At 37.9% G+C, this 17,857-nt stretch overlaps 1 protein-coding gene across 4 annotated transcripts in view; it reads left to right on the top strand.

Annotated features, from left to right (window-relative positions):
• The window catches only part of KLHL7 (kelch like family member 7), a 65,701-nt gene that overhangs the window by 33,042 nt on the left and 14,802 nt on the right, over positions 1-17,857 (top strand). For all 4 annotated transcript variants that reach the window (XM_032873383.1, XM_032873367.1, XM_032873374.1 and 1 more), the window contains one exon: positions 6,855-6,997. In XM_032873383.1, the coding sequence (XP_032729274.1) occupies positions 6,855-6,997 (143 nt within the window). The remainder of the gene's footprint in view (positions 1-6,854; positions 6,998-17,857) is intronic.

Genomic DNA, 17,857 nt, shown 5'->3' with positions numbered 1-17,857 from the left:
CTTTTTCTAATTCTTAAACTTTAATAAACACCTATAAAAGTTATTTTTTTCCTGAGTTTGAGGATTTTGGCAAATACTTCTTTAGTGTTATTGTTTTAAAATTTGGTATGCATATTTAAGCTATACAGAAAGGTATAAAAAATAATACAAATATTCATGAACTTATCTAGCACCTTAAGAAATCAGTACAGATGAAGCATCCAGTGTACTCCTTCCCAGTGACAGCTCCCATTCTTCCACCTGAGAGGAAACAGCCCTGAATATGGTGTTTGATTACCATACGATTCTGTAAACAGTTACCATATATATAGGCAACATCTAGTATTGTTTCGCATGTTTCTAAACTCTTTTATATAAATGTTACACTGTATGTATTCTTCTGGAAATTGCTTTTAAAAATACTTTGTAATTCTCATGTTTTCTCTTGTGACCAATAAGTTAAGTAGAAGGGTGCTTTGAAATTAGCCTTTGGTTATAGATTTTTACTTAATTGCATTGTGGTCCAGGAACATCATGATCAGATCTTTAGTATTTATTGAAAGTTGTCAATTTTTGTAAAGTTGTCATTTGTATCTTTTATGACCTATTTTTTTGGTCTAGTTAATTTATCAGTTATTGACAAAGTTGTATTATATTTACCCACTATAGTAGATTTCTCAGTTTCTTCTGTAATTCTGTTAATTTTTCTTCTATATATTTTGAGGGCTTATTAGTGTGAGTTTAGAAATGTTATCTTCCTAGTGAATGGAACATTTTTTCATTATGTAGTCATCTACTTTTTCCCTATAAGATTGTTGCCTTTCTGTATTTTATTAGATATTTATATAACTAATCTACCTTTTTATCTGGTTAGTGATTTCCTGGCTTTATCCTTTTGTGTCTTTTCAAACATTTTTTATCTTTATATTTTAGGTGTATCTTTTTCAAAACAGCATATAGTTTAATTTTCTTTTTTAAACCCTTTTTGATTATCTTTTAACAGGTAAATTATATTCCATCTAATTTATTGTAAGTACTACTTATTTGAATTATTTCTAATGCCTTATTTTGCACTTTTTGTTCATCTCAGTTTTTCTGTACTTCTCTCTTGTCTCCTTTTGGGTTGAGGTTTTTTCCCTACATTTTTTCCTTCTACTGTTTGAGAAGTTTTATATTCTGTGCCAGTCTTTTTAATAGTTATCTTTTCTATTTTAATACATGTACCTTAGACAGTAATATTTCTACCCTCCTCCGTGGGGCACCTGGGTGACTCAGTCAGTTAAGCATCTGTTTTCGGCTCAGGTCATGATCCCAGAGTCCTGGGATTGAGCCCCACATTGGACTGACTCCCTGCTCCATGGGAAGCCTGCTTCTCTGTCTCCGTATGCCTGCTGCTCCCCCTCCTTGTGCTTTCTCGTTCTCTCTCTCTGTCAAATAAATCTTTAAAAATTTTATATTTCTACCCTCCTCCAGAAGAAAACAAGGATCTTAGGACACTTTAATTCAGTCTCTGTATTTACATGTTTCCTTGTTCTGTAATTTAGTTCTCTTTTTCTAACTTTCCAGATGAGACATGGTAATTTTTTAATAATTTTTTTAAAAATCATGAGTGTTTAGATTTATCCATATTTGCCAGTTTCTTTCCCCACCATTTCTTCTTGTGTCTTAGACCTTCCTTCTGAGATTATTTTCCATATTTCTAAATAACGTCTTTTACAAACTTCATACATTTATAGTCTATTTGTTGTAAATTGTTTTGGTTATCTGGAACTGTCTCTCCCCCCCCACCCCATGCTCTTCTTAAATGAAAGGTTAACTGGGCATATAATTCTAGATTGAATACTTTGAAGATCATTCATCCTGCCTTCATCATTACTATTGGTCCCTGCTGTTCGTCTAGTTGTCATTCTTTGTAAATGATCTGGGTTTTTTCTATGGCTTTTTACAAGAGCTTTTCTTTACTTCTGGTGTTTAGCACCAAATATGTGTGGGCATTCATTTCTTTGGTTTATCCTGCTTGGTATTTGTTTTGTTTCCTGAATCCAGTGATCTGTGTTTTTCATCATTTAGAAAATTCTCAGCCATTTTTCTTCAAATAATGCCTCTGCTTCGGGAATTCTAATTAGAAATGTTGGCAAGTCTTTACTTTGTGATTTCTAAACTTTTCATTCATCTTTGTCTCTTTGTGTTATATTTGGGATAAATCTTGAAAAGTATATTCCACTTCACTAATGCTACTTTCATCTGTTTCTGTTCTGATCAGTTGTTTAACTTAGCCTTTGAGTTTTGAATATTAGCTACTTAATTTTTTTCAGAGCAGCCTGGTCATTTTTTATGCTTTTTGCTCATGTTTTCTGTTCTTTCATTTCTATAAACATTTTAAATATAGTCATTTTGTGTTTTGTGTTAATGATGCTAATATCTGAAGAGTCTCTGAAGACCAGATGCTGCTGTTTGTTTGTTCTTTTGACTTATTCCTGTCTACTTAATTCCTTATGTGTTTTGTAATTTTGGATTGTGAGCTTATATTTTTTTATCTTAATTTCTGAGAATATTGGGAGGCCTAGGTTAGATTATTGTGGGTCTTCCTGCTCTCCTCAAAAAGAAATTGGTATTTGCTTTTGCCAGGTGTCCTGGGGCACAAGAAAAAACAAGATTATGTTGAATCTTTCTTAACTTATGGTTTCCTAGACATGCAAGTAGGTAAATTCAAACCTCAAACCTGCACAACGGCAGGCCATCATTATAAATTCTTAGGAAGGAAACTACCTCACCTGGAGCTGAAATTTAAGTAGGCAAATTACAGTTTACCTCTTTTGCCATAGGGCAGTTTGGTTTTTTTGGCTTTTTTTTTTTTTTTTTTTAAGCTTATCTTTTCATTAAAGGTATAACAATCCAAGTGATCTTGCTTTAGGCAATGATCTCAATTCCGACAGCTTACTTGTATAAATCCAAGACCTTATCTTCTCTCCCTCATACACCCAGTAAGATAATTTCTGAGTTTCTGATGTTATCAAAAACCCTCATAGTGGTACCATTAGTACTTACCATTCTAGAGGTCTCTTAATGCTTACCATTCTAGACTTTAGTTTTCTCATTTTTCTCCCTCTGATCTTAGTTGTACATTTTCTTTGCCATTTTAACCATCTTGTTTTAAGTAATCTCTACCCCCCTCCCCAGTGTGGGGATTGAACTCAAAACCCAGAAATCAAGAGAATTGCATACCCTACTGACTGAGCCAGCCAGGTACCCCTTAACTGTACATTTAAAAAAATGTGGGGGTTAGTGATGCCTAGGTGGCTCAGTTGGTTAAGCATCTGCCTTTGGCTCAGATCATGATCCTGGGGTCCTGGGATTGAGCCCCATATCCAGCTCCTTTGCTCAGTGGAAAATCTGCTCAAGGATTCTCTTTCTCTCCCTCCCTCCCTTCTCTCCCATTCCTCCCCCTACTCATGCTCACTTGCTCTCAAGAAACAAAAAGAATGTGGGTGGTTTTTTTTCTTTCTTTTCAAGATTTATTTTCTTTTATTCTTTTTAAGATTTTGTTTATTTGAGAGAGAGAAGGGGTGTGAGCAGGGGGAATGGCAGTGGGAGAGGGAGAAGTAGGCTCCCCATTGAGCAGGGAGCCCAATGCAGGGCTCAATCCCAGGACCCTGGGATCATGACCTGAGCCGAAGGCAGATGCTTAACCGACTGAGCCACCCAGGCACCCTTATTTATTTATTTTAGAGAGAGAGAGCACAAGCAAGAGGGGCAAAGAGAGGGAGAGAGAATCCCCAGCAGACTCCACACTGAGCACAGAGCCTGATGTGGGGCTTGTTCTCACAACTCTGAGACCACAACCTGAGCTGAAACCAAGAGTCGGATACTTTAGCAACTGTGCCACCCAGGCACCCCTAAAACAAAGTTTAAATGTTTATTCTTTCCAACGTTACAGTTATTTTGTACCAGGAAGTATTTGTGAAAGTCTGAACTGTGATACTGCTGTAAATAGAAGTTTAGCTTATTCTTTAAAAAAGGCATGAAATACGAGTGTACTGACTGCAGTATGCTGAGTTAAGTATACTCCTGCAGCTCTCCTGGGCTCTTGAATTCCCATTCATCTTAAACCAAAAAACCAATGTGGACAGTATCTACAAATGCAATCAGCAGTTAGATTTCAGTTAATGTGGTGAGCAAGAAAGCCTCTCATAGAAGGTAGTTAGAACCAACTTTGAACCAAAAGTTGTTCTTGGTACCTCATCTGGACATTTCATTTAAGGTATAGCTGGTCTCAGTCACAAAGTTTTAAGGAAATAAGTGAAAGAGAAATGAGCATTTTCCCTCCTGCTTAAGACATCTTTCTCAAGAGTGGCCTTAAGTTTGAATGTCTTATTTATTAAATTGTATCACTTGCCTCTTAATTTGGAAGTTAAGTAAAATTTTCATTAAACACCTAGTTAATAATATTGTCATGATTTTAGATATGTTGACCCAAGATTATCCCTTAATTGGAAAAACATATGATATATTCATACAATAGAATGCTTTGTATTCACTAAAAATATTTTAAATGAATAATTTAGAAATTTTTCATAAGTGGCAAAAGCATAAAATACACTTGTGGCCTGTGTGGAGCCCTCCTAAGAGCAGTAGCTCTCAAACCCGAGCATTTCTGGTTCCAAAGTCTTGGGGTAGTATACAGTAATCTGGATTTTTAACAAGTTTTCAGGGGCCGTTGCTGCTGGTGATGGTCAGGGAGCCACAGTTTAAGAGCCTCTGTCTTAGACCTAGAGTTGGGTGGCTGAAGAGGGGGTTAACAAACTACATGCCACAGACTGTAGCTAGCTCTGAGTTAATAGTGATCTCTGCATTTATAAAGTATTATAAAAACAAATGGAGAGTATGTGACAGAAACCTTATGTGACCTGCAAAGCCTAAAATATTTACTATCTGGCCCTTTCCCAAAAAAGTCTGACCCCTGACCTAGAGCATGCACCAGAGCCTTAGCTGCAAAGGTTGCCTGTTGTTCTAATACAAAGTGCTTTTACTCAAATTGTAAAATGAAGGAAATTCTAAATATTGATACTGATTTTCATTCACTCACAGACTTCTCCAGCCTGTCTCTCTTTTTTAAAGGCCCAACACAGACTCATGAACAAAGTGTTTTGCATGTGTTAAGAATTGTTGACATTATTTTTTTTATCAATAATACTACATATATAGTTCAAAACAATATGAAAGGGCATATAGTGAAAAGTAGATCTCTCCATTAATAATATTGTCATGATTTTAGATATGTTGCTCCCTACCCCCTTATCCCCTCATGCTGGAGATTACAATCTTATATATCCTTCCATTGGTAGTCTGCATACACATTTACCTACATATACTTGTATAAATTACGTATTTAACTATATGCATAAAATATAAATTTTTAAAACACAAATGGTATCATACTGTGTATTCTGCTATTGCTCTTTTTCATTCCACATTAGTTTTTGGAGATCATTCTCTTGGTACATATTACCCTTTTTTGGTTTTAACAGCCACTTATAATATTCCATTGTATGAATATACAGTAATTTTTATCCACTTCCCTGGCTGAACTTTTAGGTTGATAAACTCATAGAAGAATTACTGACTAAACAGTGTGTGCATTTGTAATTTTGGGGAGATCATATATATTGCCTTCCATATAGTTTGTACCTGTCCACATCCCCACCAGCAGTGTGTAGGAAGCAGTGTGTGTTCCCCCCACACCACACCTATAATATACCCTGTTTCCAGACAGTTTGATCATGGACAATCTGATAAATGAAGAAGTATGATTTACTTTGTATTTCTCTAACTAGAGCACTTGAGCATCTTTTCCTGTGTTTAAGAGTAGTTTGTAGTTCTTTTTCTGTGGGCTGTGTTTAGTTACTTAGTGGAATTTTCTATTAGTAACTGGTTTTAATCTTATTAATAGGGTTTCTTTCCAGTTGGTCTGTTACATGATTAATAAATACTTTCCTAGTTTGTCATTGTCTTTTGGTTTTGTTTCTTCTTTGTGCCATGCAGCAACTTAACTTGAAATTTTATGTAGTTAAGTCTGAAATGTTTTTTCATGGCTTCTGTGTTTTATGCCTTAGCTTCCATATTTGGGGCCTTTTTTTTTTTTTTTAAGATTTTAAAAATTTATTTTAGAGGAAGAGAGAGCACAAGCTGGAGGGTCAGAGGGAGAGGAAGAAAGAATCTCCAGCAGACTCCATGCTGAGCACGGAGTCCAACACTGGGCTTTATTCAGGACCTGAGCCAGAAACAAGAGTCGGGCACTTAGCTCCTCCACCCACTCCTGCTCACTCGCTCTCTCTCAAATAAATAAGTCTTTCTAAAAAATCATCTAAAGCACCTACTTCTCGAAGTTTCATGTGCATCTAAATTACCTAGGGTTTTGTTTAGTATGTAGATCCTGATTCACTAAGCCTAGTAGATTTTGAGGTTCAGTAGTTCTAACAGACTCCCAGATGCTGAAGCTGCTGGCCTTTGAACCACATTTTAAGTGGCAGTACTAGTGCCTGGACCGTACCAACAGAATTTTTAATTTTTGAGTCTGTGGTGGTTTCAGAGATTTTTGGTAGCTGTTGCTTGAAGAGCCAGATAATTCACTGGTATATAGTAAGTGGGTGGGGCGTTCTTAGCATGGAAGTGATTGCTGAGAATAATAAATTGTTAGGACTCAGATCCTTACACATTTTCTTGCCTCTTTGCCCCTCACTCTTTGCTTAAATGCTGTAGAGGGATAGTAGAAAAACAGTTACAGAAATAAAAGCACTATGATGTTTGGTTATTTCCTTTTCAAAGAATTAAAGTGCCTGAAGTTTCTTGAAAAATTGCCATGTGTTTTTCTGCAGGTGGAATGAGATATCATCTGCTGTCTCCAGAGGATCGAGAGGAATTGGTAGAAGGCACAAGGCCCAGAAGAAAGAAACATGACTATCGCATAGCCCTCTTTGGAGGCTCCCAGCCACAGTCTTGTAGATATTTTAACCCAAAGGTAACTAACTTTTGTTTTTGCTTTTGAAAGCCCTTAGCACATAAACACTCAACTGCCATGGGTAATAATAGCTCATGCCTTCTAGAGAAGTTGCAGTTTATTTGTTCTTTTACATCTTTTGAGATACACAGTTCTCTTTGTTTAACAAATAAGGAATTTGAGGCTTAGTCAGATTTTAAATATTTTTGTAATTCCTCTGAAGCACTGCATAGTAACCACTATCAGAGAAAATGGAAAACTAGTTCTCCTATCTTATTTTGTTAGCAACTCCTTGCTTTCCTTATGTGTCATTTTCAATGAAAATGTTCTGGGGATATATGTGGTATTCTTTCTTTAGTAATTATGTTTTAATGTAAAATAATACATAGTAATTCTAGAAAATTTGGAAAATAGAACAAAGAAATAACATTTAACAAAGAAATAACAAAGAAAAAAGATTAAGTTACCTTTAACTCAACCATCGAGAAATGATCACCAATTTTGATGTGTTTTCCAGTATATGTTATGCCATTTGGGCCAGAAAAACCTAAGTCATAGGTCTAGAATCACAATTTTTCTTAATAGATTATTAGTTAAAACCTTGAGAGAGTCCACTCACATTTCTACCCCTTGTTTCTTAGACCTGTGTGTTTTGGCTATGGAAGAGAGAATGCTGCATTTTGCTAGTTCTATATGTTTTGCTGGGGCTGAGCAAATATCACAGTCATGAAAGATAGCACCTGTAACTCATGTTGAATCTAGCATATAATGGTCTGTTTCATCATTTTGTTGGCCCATTTTTGATTGATGATAGATACCTGATGAGTCCATCATCCTCTTGACATCACGATACTTATCTGATACTCATTTCTTTGGAGGTATTCTATGTAATACTGTAGTAGAGACTAACAAAGCATTTATAAAAATGCATATGATGATGCTGTCCAGAGTACAAAACATTGTAAAGGTCAATCCAAATCCAGAATCAGTATCCATTCCAATGAGGGCAGGGCATTGTCTCTTTATCAGTGGAGGGGTCCCACTGTAGTTAGCCAGGCATTAGGTAACTGGTTCCCCAAGGTGTGGTAACAAATCAAGGGCTTAGGACTGGTCCATATTCCTGACGAAATGGGCGCTGTCTGGTATGGATAGCAGCATTGGCCTTAGGGAAAGGAAATGCATTAGTTTCCATTGCTCCTGGCTTATGCAGCCTCTGTCACTGCCCCTGTGGTCTCTCATAAACCCACTGCGCAAGCCTCAGATTGGAGAGGGAAGATAGAGATGCAGTCCTATCCATGTGATTATTAAGAGACTTTGCTGAAGTTGTGGGTACTCCGGTAAGAATTCATATGGGATGCAAATTTGTATCTTTTCTAAAGGGTCATCGGCATTATCCTTCTTCAAATCTTTCTGTCAGCAATCTTACATTGTTACTTATTTCAGGTCTATATCCACCTAGGTAAACTTTATCAAGAATTGATAAAACCTTAGCCTTTCCCTCCTGAAGGGTATAATGGAAAATAAAAGGAACTACTTAAGATTCTGCCAGATCAGGGGCCTGGGTGGCTCAGTGGGTTAAGCCTCTGCCTTCGGCTTAGGTCATGATCTCAAGGTCTTGGGATCGAGGCCTGCATTGGGCTCTCTGCTCAGCAGGGAGCCTGCTTCCCCCTCTCTCTGCCTGCCTTTCTGCCTACTTGTGATCTTTCTTTCTCTGTCAAATAAATAAATAAAATCTTAAGGAAAAAAAAAAAAGAAGAAAAAGATTCTGCCTGATCAGATTCACAGACCTGTACCCCTGGGGTTAATAATACGTTATATGTTAATTTAAGGAAAAAAATAGATTCTGCCAGATCAGAAGATTTCTTCTCAGTTGTCCCTCAGTACCATTCTGAAGGGACTGTAATGCTTTAACCATCTACTCTTGGCTAGTACTATCATAAATGGACCAAGCTCAGGTCTCTCAAATTTATCAGCTGATTTATAGGGACCACCTCTATGAAGACATAGAGGTGAGGGAGAAGGCCTCCTAGGAAAGGGTGTAATTAGCTCATTTGGGTATTCTGTGCCTTTGAGACCTTTGTAAGCCCAGGGTTGCGTTTAAATACCAAATTACTGGTTGAAGGTATGCTATTTGGTAGATCGGGTAAAACTGTTCAGTGTGTTAATGGTGTGGTTACCTGATTTCCCTTGATGTCAGATGTTTGCTATCTGTCAAGACCCAGTGACCAGCCAGGAGCTATTTCCTAAAAAAAAATGATACCTGCTTAAAGGAGGTTTGCTTAGCTCCAGAATCCCAGATCATGCTCTGTGGTCATATTGGAACATGGCCCAAGCAATAAGCAGCGTCCTAGTCAGTATCCTGATGTCTCAGGATCACTAAGTAACCTGAGCAGCCAAGCCATTTTACTGTAGCCTGTCCCACTTAAAAAGCTGTCTCCTGCTCTAGCTTTTACTTGCAACTGGCAGCTTTTTGGTTTACCCACTAAAAGTATTTAAGTGGGACACCCAATTACAGGATATGCCATCTGTTAATATGTAGGAGGTACTTGGCACAGGAAGGTGTATCCTTTGTTTCCAAGGAGCTATACCAACATGCTATAGATCAGAACTTGACAAATTTTATCTTAAGAGACCAGATAATATTTTCAGGGTTTTCATACATGAACAAATGGGCATGGCTGTGTTCCAATAAAACATTATTTACAGAAACAGGCAGTGGGCTAGAGTTGATCTGAGGCCATAGTTTGCCAACAACCCCTGCTCTAGACCTGTGGGCATCTAAGAACTTTATAGTGACCATCACTGTATTGTAGGATAAACTTCTGTCAAGCACTTGTCTTACCATGTCCTGTTCTCCAAACCTGATCAGTATTATGGGCATCAATATATGAGACCGTAGGTGACTACTCTTGGTAAAGTGAGAAGGGACCAAGGCTCCTGCAGCTTAGATTATAGCACACAGAGAGTTCAAGAGATCCTTGAGGTCAGACCTGGAAATTATTTTGTTTTTCCTGCCAGCCAAAAAAGTCCCATCTAATTGTCTGAGTAGACACTAAAAGAAATATACTTTAGCCAAAGTGTTAGCTATATGCCAACTTTTAGTAGTTGTTTCAATCTGGTCCAGGACGAAGACCACACCTGGCACTGCCACAACAATTAGAGGCACTGGTCTTGGCAGTTCAAAGCAGCAGTTCCTCCTCTGTTTTGGTAGAGAAGGAGGTTTTACCAAAGAAGGCTTCTTCTGTTTACTGTAATCTTAACATCACGATTCATAGAGTGGATATGCTGGCAGATAGCAAAAAGATCTCTCCAAGAACAGAGGATCAGAATTGGATTGGCTAAACACCATTATATTTGGACTGTCCATATTGGGCTGCTCTTAGCCCATCTATCTGTGTCTGGCCCATTCCTCCATCTCCAGAATATAAGCTGACTTTCTTACAAAGACATCTAGCTTCCTTTCTCAGTAAAGACTGGTGTCTGGCAGGTACCACAAGGCTTCGTGGCCTATGCAGTACAATCCAATAAGCACAATGGTATTGTGCTTAAGAGATTGATACACCTACTGTTTCACACCAGGTAAGGTTAAGACTTTTAACATACCAGTGCCTATTTAATTTCAGTGTTTTTTGATTTTTCAGGATACTTTTGAATCAAGAGCAAGTAATTTTATAAATGTGGTGGTTTTTTTCAAGCAAAAATTGAGATCCTAGGACTTTATAATTCTATGAACTACAGCTTTCAGGTGTTGATAATAATCCCCTCTTGTTTTCCAAAGTCTAACTATGGTATTGGTTTCTACAGTTAAAAGCAAAAAACCTAGCTACACTTATGAGCAAAGCATAACATACAGACTTGAATCACTATGTTGTGCACCTAAAACTAATGTAACATATGTTAGCTATACTTCAGTTTTTTAAAAAGGCAATTAAAGTACATTTCAGTAGGAAAAAATTTACATTAAAGGAGGTAGCTCTTGTGGTGGACAGAGGGACAGGAGAATCCTGATTTCATTTAGGAGACAGTATACATTGTTTCTAATATATGGGAAATGTGGAATGACTCTTAGCACTTTATTTTTGATCTGTAGTTCTAACACTTTCCTTGACTTTTTTTTTTAATTGGACAGTTGAAAAGAAGCATATGTTCTCCACAACCCTGGAAATGAGACTGTGACTTCAGAATTCCTATTTGCTCTTATCAATGACGCATACATACTTATTGCTCTTTTGTATACTCAACCAAAAATTTTTAGACTTTCCATGAAAAATTCAAATAATTGAAATAACTACCAATAAAAATATCCTCATTCTGTCATTTATCTCTTGTGCCCTGAAGCTGACACCATTAGAATCCCACTTCAGTGTTTATTAAATGTGTCTATTAGAAGGCCCTCCCTTGTTTTTGCTATAAAACTTTATCCTGAGGAACGTTTACCCATTACTATTTTTGTATATAATATTTTAATATAACTTAATTAGTCACTATTCTAATAAAATAATTGGGAAGGCTGATTTCATTATAAGTTGTTATTATCTATCTTGAATCTGCCTAAATGAACATTATTTCATCATTGACTCAAGTAGATTGCTTAATGAAAAGTACTATACAGGAATTACTTTAAAATTCTTGAACTTAATCTTCTCAGAAATTAGAATTCAGAAATTCAGATTTGGCATTCATCAAGTGAGACCCATTTGTGTGTGTCCTATTCTAGCCCAAAATTTCTCATTTTCAGGATTGATCTCTTTTGAAGGGGCAATTGAAGCAGTATATTACTTAATTGAATTATTCAGAATTAAGACAGTATCCCTATAAACTGTTATTTTTAGATTTTTCCTTGGATATCACTGGTGAGAGGCAAATATTTGTATTAATGGCTGACTGAAAATGATAAAACCTTAATTTTCTTTCCTGAGTATTAATAGAAAAATGTCTTGGGTTGCTGTATAAAATTGAAATTAAATACTTCTTGTTATGGTCCTTTTATAAAGCTTATTGAGCCTCCATTTCCCCACCTCTACCTGTTTTTAAAGTTTTTAAGTGCTTAGTGATTACTAAAAAAATTGTTTATATGTAACCAGTGCTCTATTCTCTTAGTATTGGTATTCTCAAGTTGTAGAATGAGAATGTCTTACGATATTGATGCCTAAATAAAAATTGACTTAACAGACCAGTTTTTATCTGGACTCTTCCTGTCGATAAAACAGTGAGTTCTTAAGGGCTTAGAACTTTGCAAAGGTCTTGGTTCACCACTTTAATATGGTAGAGAAAAAGGGATTTTGCACACTCCCTGCCAAAAACAAAGACTAAGACCAGTAGGGTAAGGGCCAGAGCCTATAAATTACAAAGGCAGAAAGCCATATGGTGCCGTATCACATCAGGTTCAGAAGGTTTACCCTGAGTACATTTTCTTATTCAGAACTCTTAAGTAGACCCATCGCTGAGCTTAGTGTCTGGCCAAATGTGGATACTCAAGTTCAAAAGGATGAATAAATCAGTGTAATTTGGTATAACATTTCACAAACAATTTTGTCAGTTGATTTTATAGGACTGGATTTAAATATGGGTGGGCCCTAAATCAAAAGAAATGAAGTTACCTTCAACTAAGCACACATTTTCCTCTTGGAAATATTGTTTAATATAGGTACTGCAGTGCTTTGTCTCAGAGTATCATAGCCACCTGACCTCTTAAAACAGCCCTCTCCAGAGGAGATGGTCCCACTCTGTGATCAGGGTGGAAATGGGCAGTTACACATTGCATGACTATGGAAGATATGTACATAAAGAAATGTACACCTTAAAAAATTAACAAGGCTTTTATAAGAGTGTATCAGTAGTGCTTGCCACCAGCAAAAGAGTGCTGTAGAAGCGGTATACGGAGGTAAAAGGTGAGCACTCCTAAAATGATCAGGAGCACCTACAGGAACAAAATACCCAACATGGGCAGTAGTTATCCCAAGTGGATTGGTCATAAAACTGCATGCCCAGGGGCTGACATTGTTGGAATGCAAGTGTGGGTCACCATGGGTATTCCTTATGCTTCCTTAGTTGTCATTATAATAGGCCCCCGGTGGTAACATGTCCTCTGCAGCTTGTGCACATTAAGTGTTCCTCAAGCTTGATTGTTTGCAGGCAGTTTGGTTAGACAGGTGGTCCTCACGTTCATGTGGAAGAGACTGGAATGTATTCTGAAATAAATTCTCAACAGAGTGCTCTGCCTTCCTAGAATGTCTTCCAAGATTTTGAGAGCCTCTGTTCTTCCCTTTCCAAGCATCTACCCCACACACTGTTCTGTAGTTTTGTTCTGAAATCAACCTGAAAGCCCATTGCATCCCACGAAGTTCCCCCTTCAGGGATCTGTTTCCTTTTTCACTGCATCTGCAAGAAACCGCGGGGAAATATGACTAACCACAGGAGTGATGACGTCAGATTCATTCTCTTCAAGCCATAATTATTATAAATTAACAGATCAGTCCCTTAAAAGAGCTGGGAGAGAGCAGAAATGGAGCTGTAGGTGTTTGAGTGGGGGCTGTAAGTGGGTAGGAATAAAGAAACTAAAAATGGTATCTGTGTGTGGTGGTATTTTAAAGGACTCCAGCCATCCTGGAATTAGCTGGAGAGTAGTGGGCATATGAACACAGGACTACAGGGGTAAAGGTCAGGCTGAGGGTAACCAACAGAGAAGGAGATAAATTTTCACTATTTACTATACCATGTCACTTGAAAATTTCTGTTGGCTACCCTGGTAATTTTTCATATGATGACCCAGAAGCAAAGTAAGATATGTCATCCTAGGAGTATTAAAACATGTCTGAATAGGTTTGTTGTGATTATTTTCTTTGAATATTTATGATCAGTTATAAGAGATAATTATCCTCAGCTGTTAGAAACAACAGAGCACATTGTACAGAGCACATAGGTACAGAAACATGAAGCAATTGGAGGCTGAGGTCAATGAGGTGGCCACTGAACATAGCCATTTAAAAGCCCCAGTATGGGGGGGTGCCTGAGTGGCTCATTGGGTTAAGCATTCAGCTCTTGATCTCAGCTCACGTCTTGATGGTAGGGTTGTAAGTTCAAGCTCTGTGTTGGGCTCCACACCCAGGGAGGAGCCTACTTAAAAGAAAAGAGAAAGTCCAAAAATGGAACAGGCATTAACAGCCTTGTTGATTTGAAGAACTCCCCCTGAATTGGATTTGTCCATGAAAGTTTCATGAAGATTTTCTTGAGGGCAACTTATTGGTAGAGTTTGGATAGGGGGAAAAAGACTAGAATATATTGAATCCTAAGTATGAAGGCATCTTTTTGGCTTGATAAGTTTGGCTTCCAAAGCATTACTTAACTGAATGGAATCTAACAACTGTAGATTCCATTTTTGTGCTTTAAAAAATTTTGTGATTTAAAAGATTTTGTGCTTTAGAAAAAAAGAGATTAGAAAGGTGGAAGAACTGAAGGACTAGGCCATTGGTCTTTTTTTTCTTTTGTGAAGATTTTTTTTTTTTTTTTTTTTTGGTAAAGGAAAGCAGCTCTTCTACAGAAAGAGCATTTCAAGTTTAGGTATATAAGCTTAGGCAAATTGGCTAGTCTTTCTAAACTTCAGTTTTCTGGTCTGTTAACAAACTGAAATCTCAGGATTTGTGTGAATTTCTATTGTTCATTAGACTCCACCTTTTCTTTGATCTTCATGCACTCAATTTCTCCCTGCCATCTTTAGGATTCCTCACTTTCCATATTTAAAGGTAAAAAGGCTTACCATCTTCATTTCTTCATTTTGTTTGTCCCCCCTAACTGGGGCCCTTTGGCATTAGCTCCTGTACTCCACACATCTGAGACAGAGCAGGTGTTTGTCCCTTGGTGTGGACTGTTTATTAAATGCGTATGTTACTACATTTTGAGATTTGAAATAATCATTTAAAGGGTAATATGCGGGTGCCTGGGTGGTTCAGTGGGTAGGGCCTCTGCCTTCGGCTCAGGTCATGATCTCAGGGTCCAGGGATCGAGTCCCGCGTTGGGCTCTCTGCTCAGGAAGGAGCCTGCTTCCCCCTCTCTCTCTGCCTGCCTCTCTGCCTACTTGTGATTTCTCTCCGTGTGTGTCAAATAAATAAATAACATCTTTAAATAAAATAAAGGGTAATATGCCTTCCTGTGCCAAGATTTAAGATAACATATCAGCGTTCATCTAAAGGCAAATCTTGTGTTGAGATAACTGGCAGAGTGCTAGCACAGGGATAGTTCCCTCCTATTTCATTTGTTTTCTACTCAAAGGACAAGCAATATTACTGAACATAATATCCTTCTTGGGTTTCACTTTTGGGTTTCATTTCATATTTAAATTTCTAAGTAGTTTAGGTTTGAGTCTTTGGTTTTTGGTGATAAGGTTTTCATCTATGAGTGGAAAGGAAGAACATTTTGTGACTTTATAAAGAAGCAGTACTCTGAATCAGTAATCCCCTTTAAGCTGGTCTCTGGCCTTACTTCAGACTCCTTGCTCATGTTAACAGTCCTTAACAGCTGAGAACTGACCACTTAGAGGTTTGCTGTTCCTAATTTTATCTAGCAGTTTACAACAGCATAGTCATCCCCCTCCCACCCTACCCAGCACCCACTGTGGAAGCCATTTTTTTCTAACTACAATACTGTATTTCTTGAAGAATTTAGATTACAGGAGTGGTTTCTCCTAATGGCTGATTATCAAACCCCTTTCTGGACTTTAAGAGGTTAATATGTTTCCAGAAATATTTGTGTGACCCTGTGGAAAATGAGTATATTTCAAAATGTGTACAACCTGTGAAATTACTTGGCATGATCAAGTGTTTACTTCTGAAAACCAGAGTGCCCTAGTAAGTGTGCCATTTGGAAGGAAGGCAAAGACTGTTTTTGATTTGTCTTGTTGAAATGCAGTCTCAGAATATAGCAGCTGATAAGTTTTTCAGTTCCTAAACCCTTAAATTAATTTCTTAAATACCATTTTGTCATTTTTTTTTAAGATTTTATTTATTTATTTGACAGAGAAAGAGCACAAGTGCAGAGGGAGAGAGAGAAGTAGACTTTCCACTGAGCAGGGAGCACGATGCAGCGATGCAGCATTGGATCCCTAAGCCAAAGGCGGATGCTTAACCAACTGACCCACCCAGGCTGCCTTCTTAAATTAGTTTTACTTTGACTTTTTTGTTACAACATTTAGCACTGTTATAAGCATTTACTCTGAGAAGTTGTTTTCCTTTTACTGTGTTTTTGGCACTATTTGCCTGGTTGTTATGTTTACTTTTTCTGTTTAAAACAAAGAAACAAAAATGGGCACCTGGGTGGCTCAGTTTGTTAAGTATCTGCCGTCAACTCAGGTCATGACCCCAGGATCTAGGATCCAACCCTGCATAGGGCTCACTGCTCAGCAGGGAGTCTCCTACCTCTTCCTCTGGCTCTCCCTCTGGCTCTTGGTCTCTCTCTCTCTTATAAATAAAATCTTTAAAAAAAAAAATGCTCACTGTAGAAAATTAAAATACAGCATGATATAAAAGAGAAAGCCAGGACAATCCCAGTATCAAAAGACATCATCAACACCATTCTAGTCTTCTCCATTTTACATATATGGGATCATACTATATGTGCTGTCTTGCAGGAACTATTTTTACTCTTTTAGCATTTATATTGTGGAGTTATTTTCATGTCAGTGAGAATATCATCCTTTTGAAGGGCTACAGAGTATTCCATCATAAGGATATAGCATAATTTATCTAAGTCTAAGGATATACCATAATTTGTTTAATTCTTATCTTCTTCATGCCTATCTGGCCTATTTCCTATTTTTTTCTGTTAAAATACCCCTGAAGTGGGGTGCCTGGGTGGCTCGGTGGGTTGAGCCGCTGCCTTCGGCGCGGGTCATGATCTCGGGGTCCTGGGATCGAGTCCCGCGTCGGGCTCTCGGCTCAGCGGGGAGCCTGCTTCCCTCTCCCTCTCTCTCTGCCTGCCTCTCTGCCTGCTTGTGATCTCTGTCAAGTAAATAAATAAAAGCTTTAAAAAAAAAAAAAAATACTCCTGAAGTGAAACATCTTGTATATGCCCAGCTTTATACACTGTCCCAATTTTTTCTGTAGGGTAAATTCCTGGGAGAAGAATTGTTCTAGCAAAGGATGAAGGTAGAAACTATTTCGATTTACCAAAAAAGTAAAGAAAAGCCTGGTTTCTAATACCAGGTACTATATGTCGGTTGGTCATAGATTTCCTGTCCCTCAGTAGTGCCACCAAATGACCAGGGGCCAGAGTGACAAGATGCTTCCTGGAGTCAGTGTAGTTTAAAGGCAGTCCTATAGTGAGGAACTGGTTCAGATTAGGAGCCATGTGCAGGATCTACAGTCTTTGACCTTTAGAAAGTATAAAATGAAGATGGCTCCGCTGGATGAGACATTTACACAAATGTGGCCTAACATCCAATAGAAATATTCCCTTCAATATGCTAAGCCTTGGGCCAAATACCATACAAAGACAGGAGGAAAATCCCCGTTTTTCAGAGAAGCTGTGGTTTTAGTGCTTAAACATTGCTTTTCTAAGTGATCAGATAGGGAGGCTGTGCAGGAGGACCTCAGTGGCCATCCTGCCAACATCCTGATTTGTATGATTTGTAGATGAGGCTGGTTCACTTCCTTTGATGTCAAGTGAGATGCCCAGAGTAACTTAGCTAGAAATACAGCAGGAACAGGAAGAACCCAGATTACTCCATTCCCAGTCCAGTGTTCTTTCTCAGAGTCCCTGTAAGAAGATTTTTTCTTTAAGATTTTATTTACTTATTTGACAGAGAGAGATCACAAGTAGGCAGAGAAGCAGGCAGAGAGAGAGAGGGGAGGAAGCAGGCTCCCCGCTGAGCAGAGAGCCCAGTGTGGG

Source organism: Lontra canadensis, unplaced genomic scaffold (genome assembly GCF_010015895.1).
Source record: "Lontra canadensis isolate GAN:19392208 unplaced genomic scaffold, GSC_riverotter_1.0 scaffold2, whole genome shotgun sequence".
NCBI classification, from domain to species: Eukaryota; Metazoa; Chordata; class Mammalia; order Carnivora; family Mustelidae; genus Lontra; species Lontra canadensis.
This window is presented reverse-complemented; position numbering and strand designations above follow the sequence as displayed.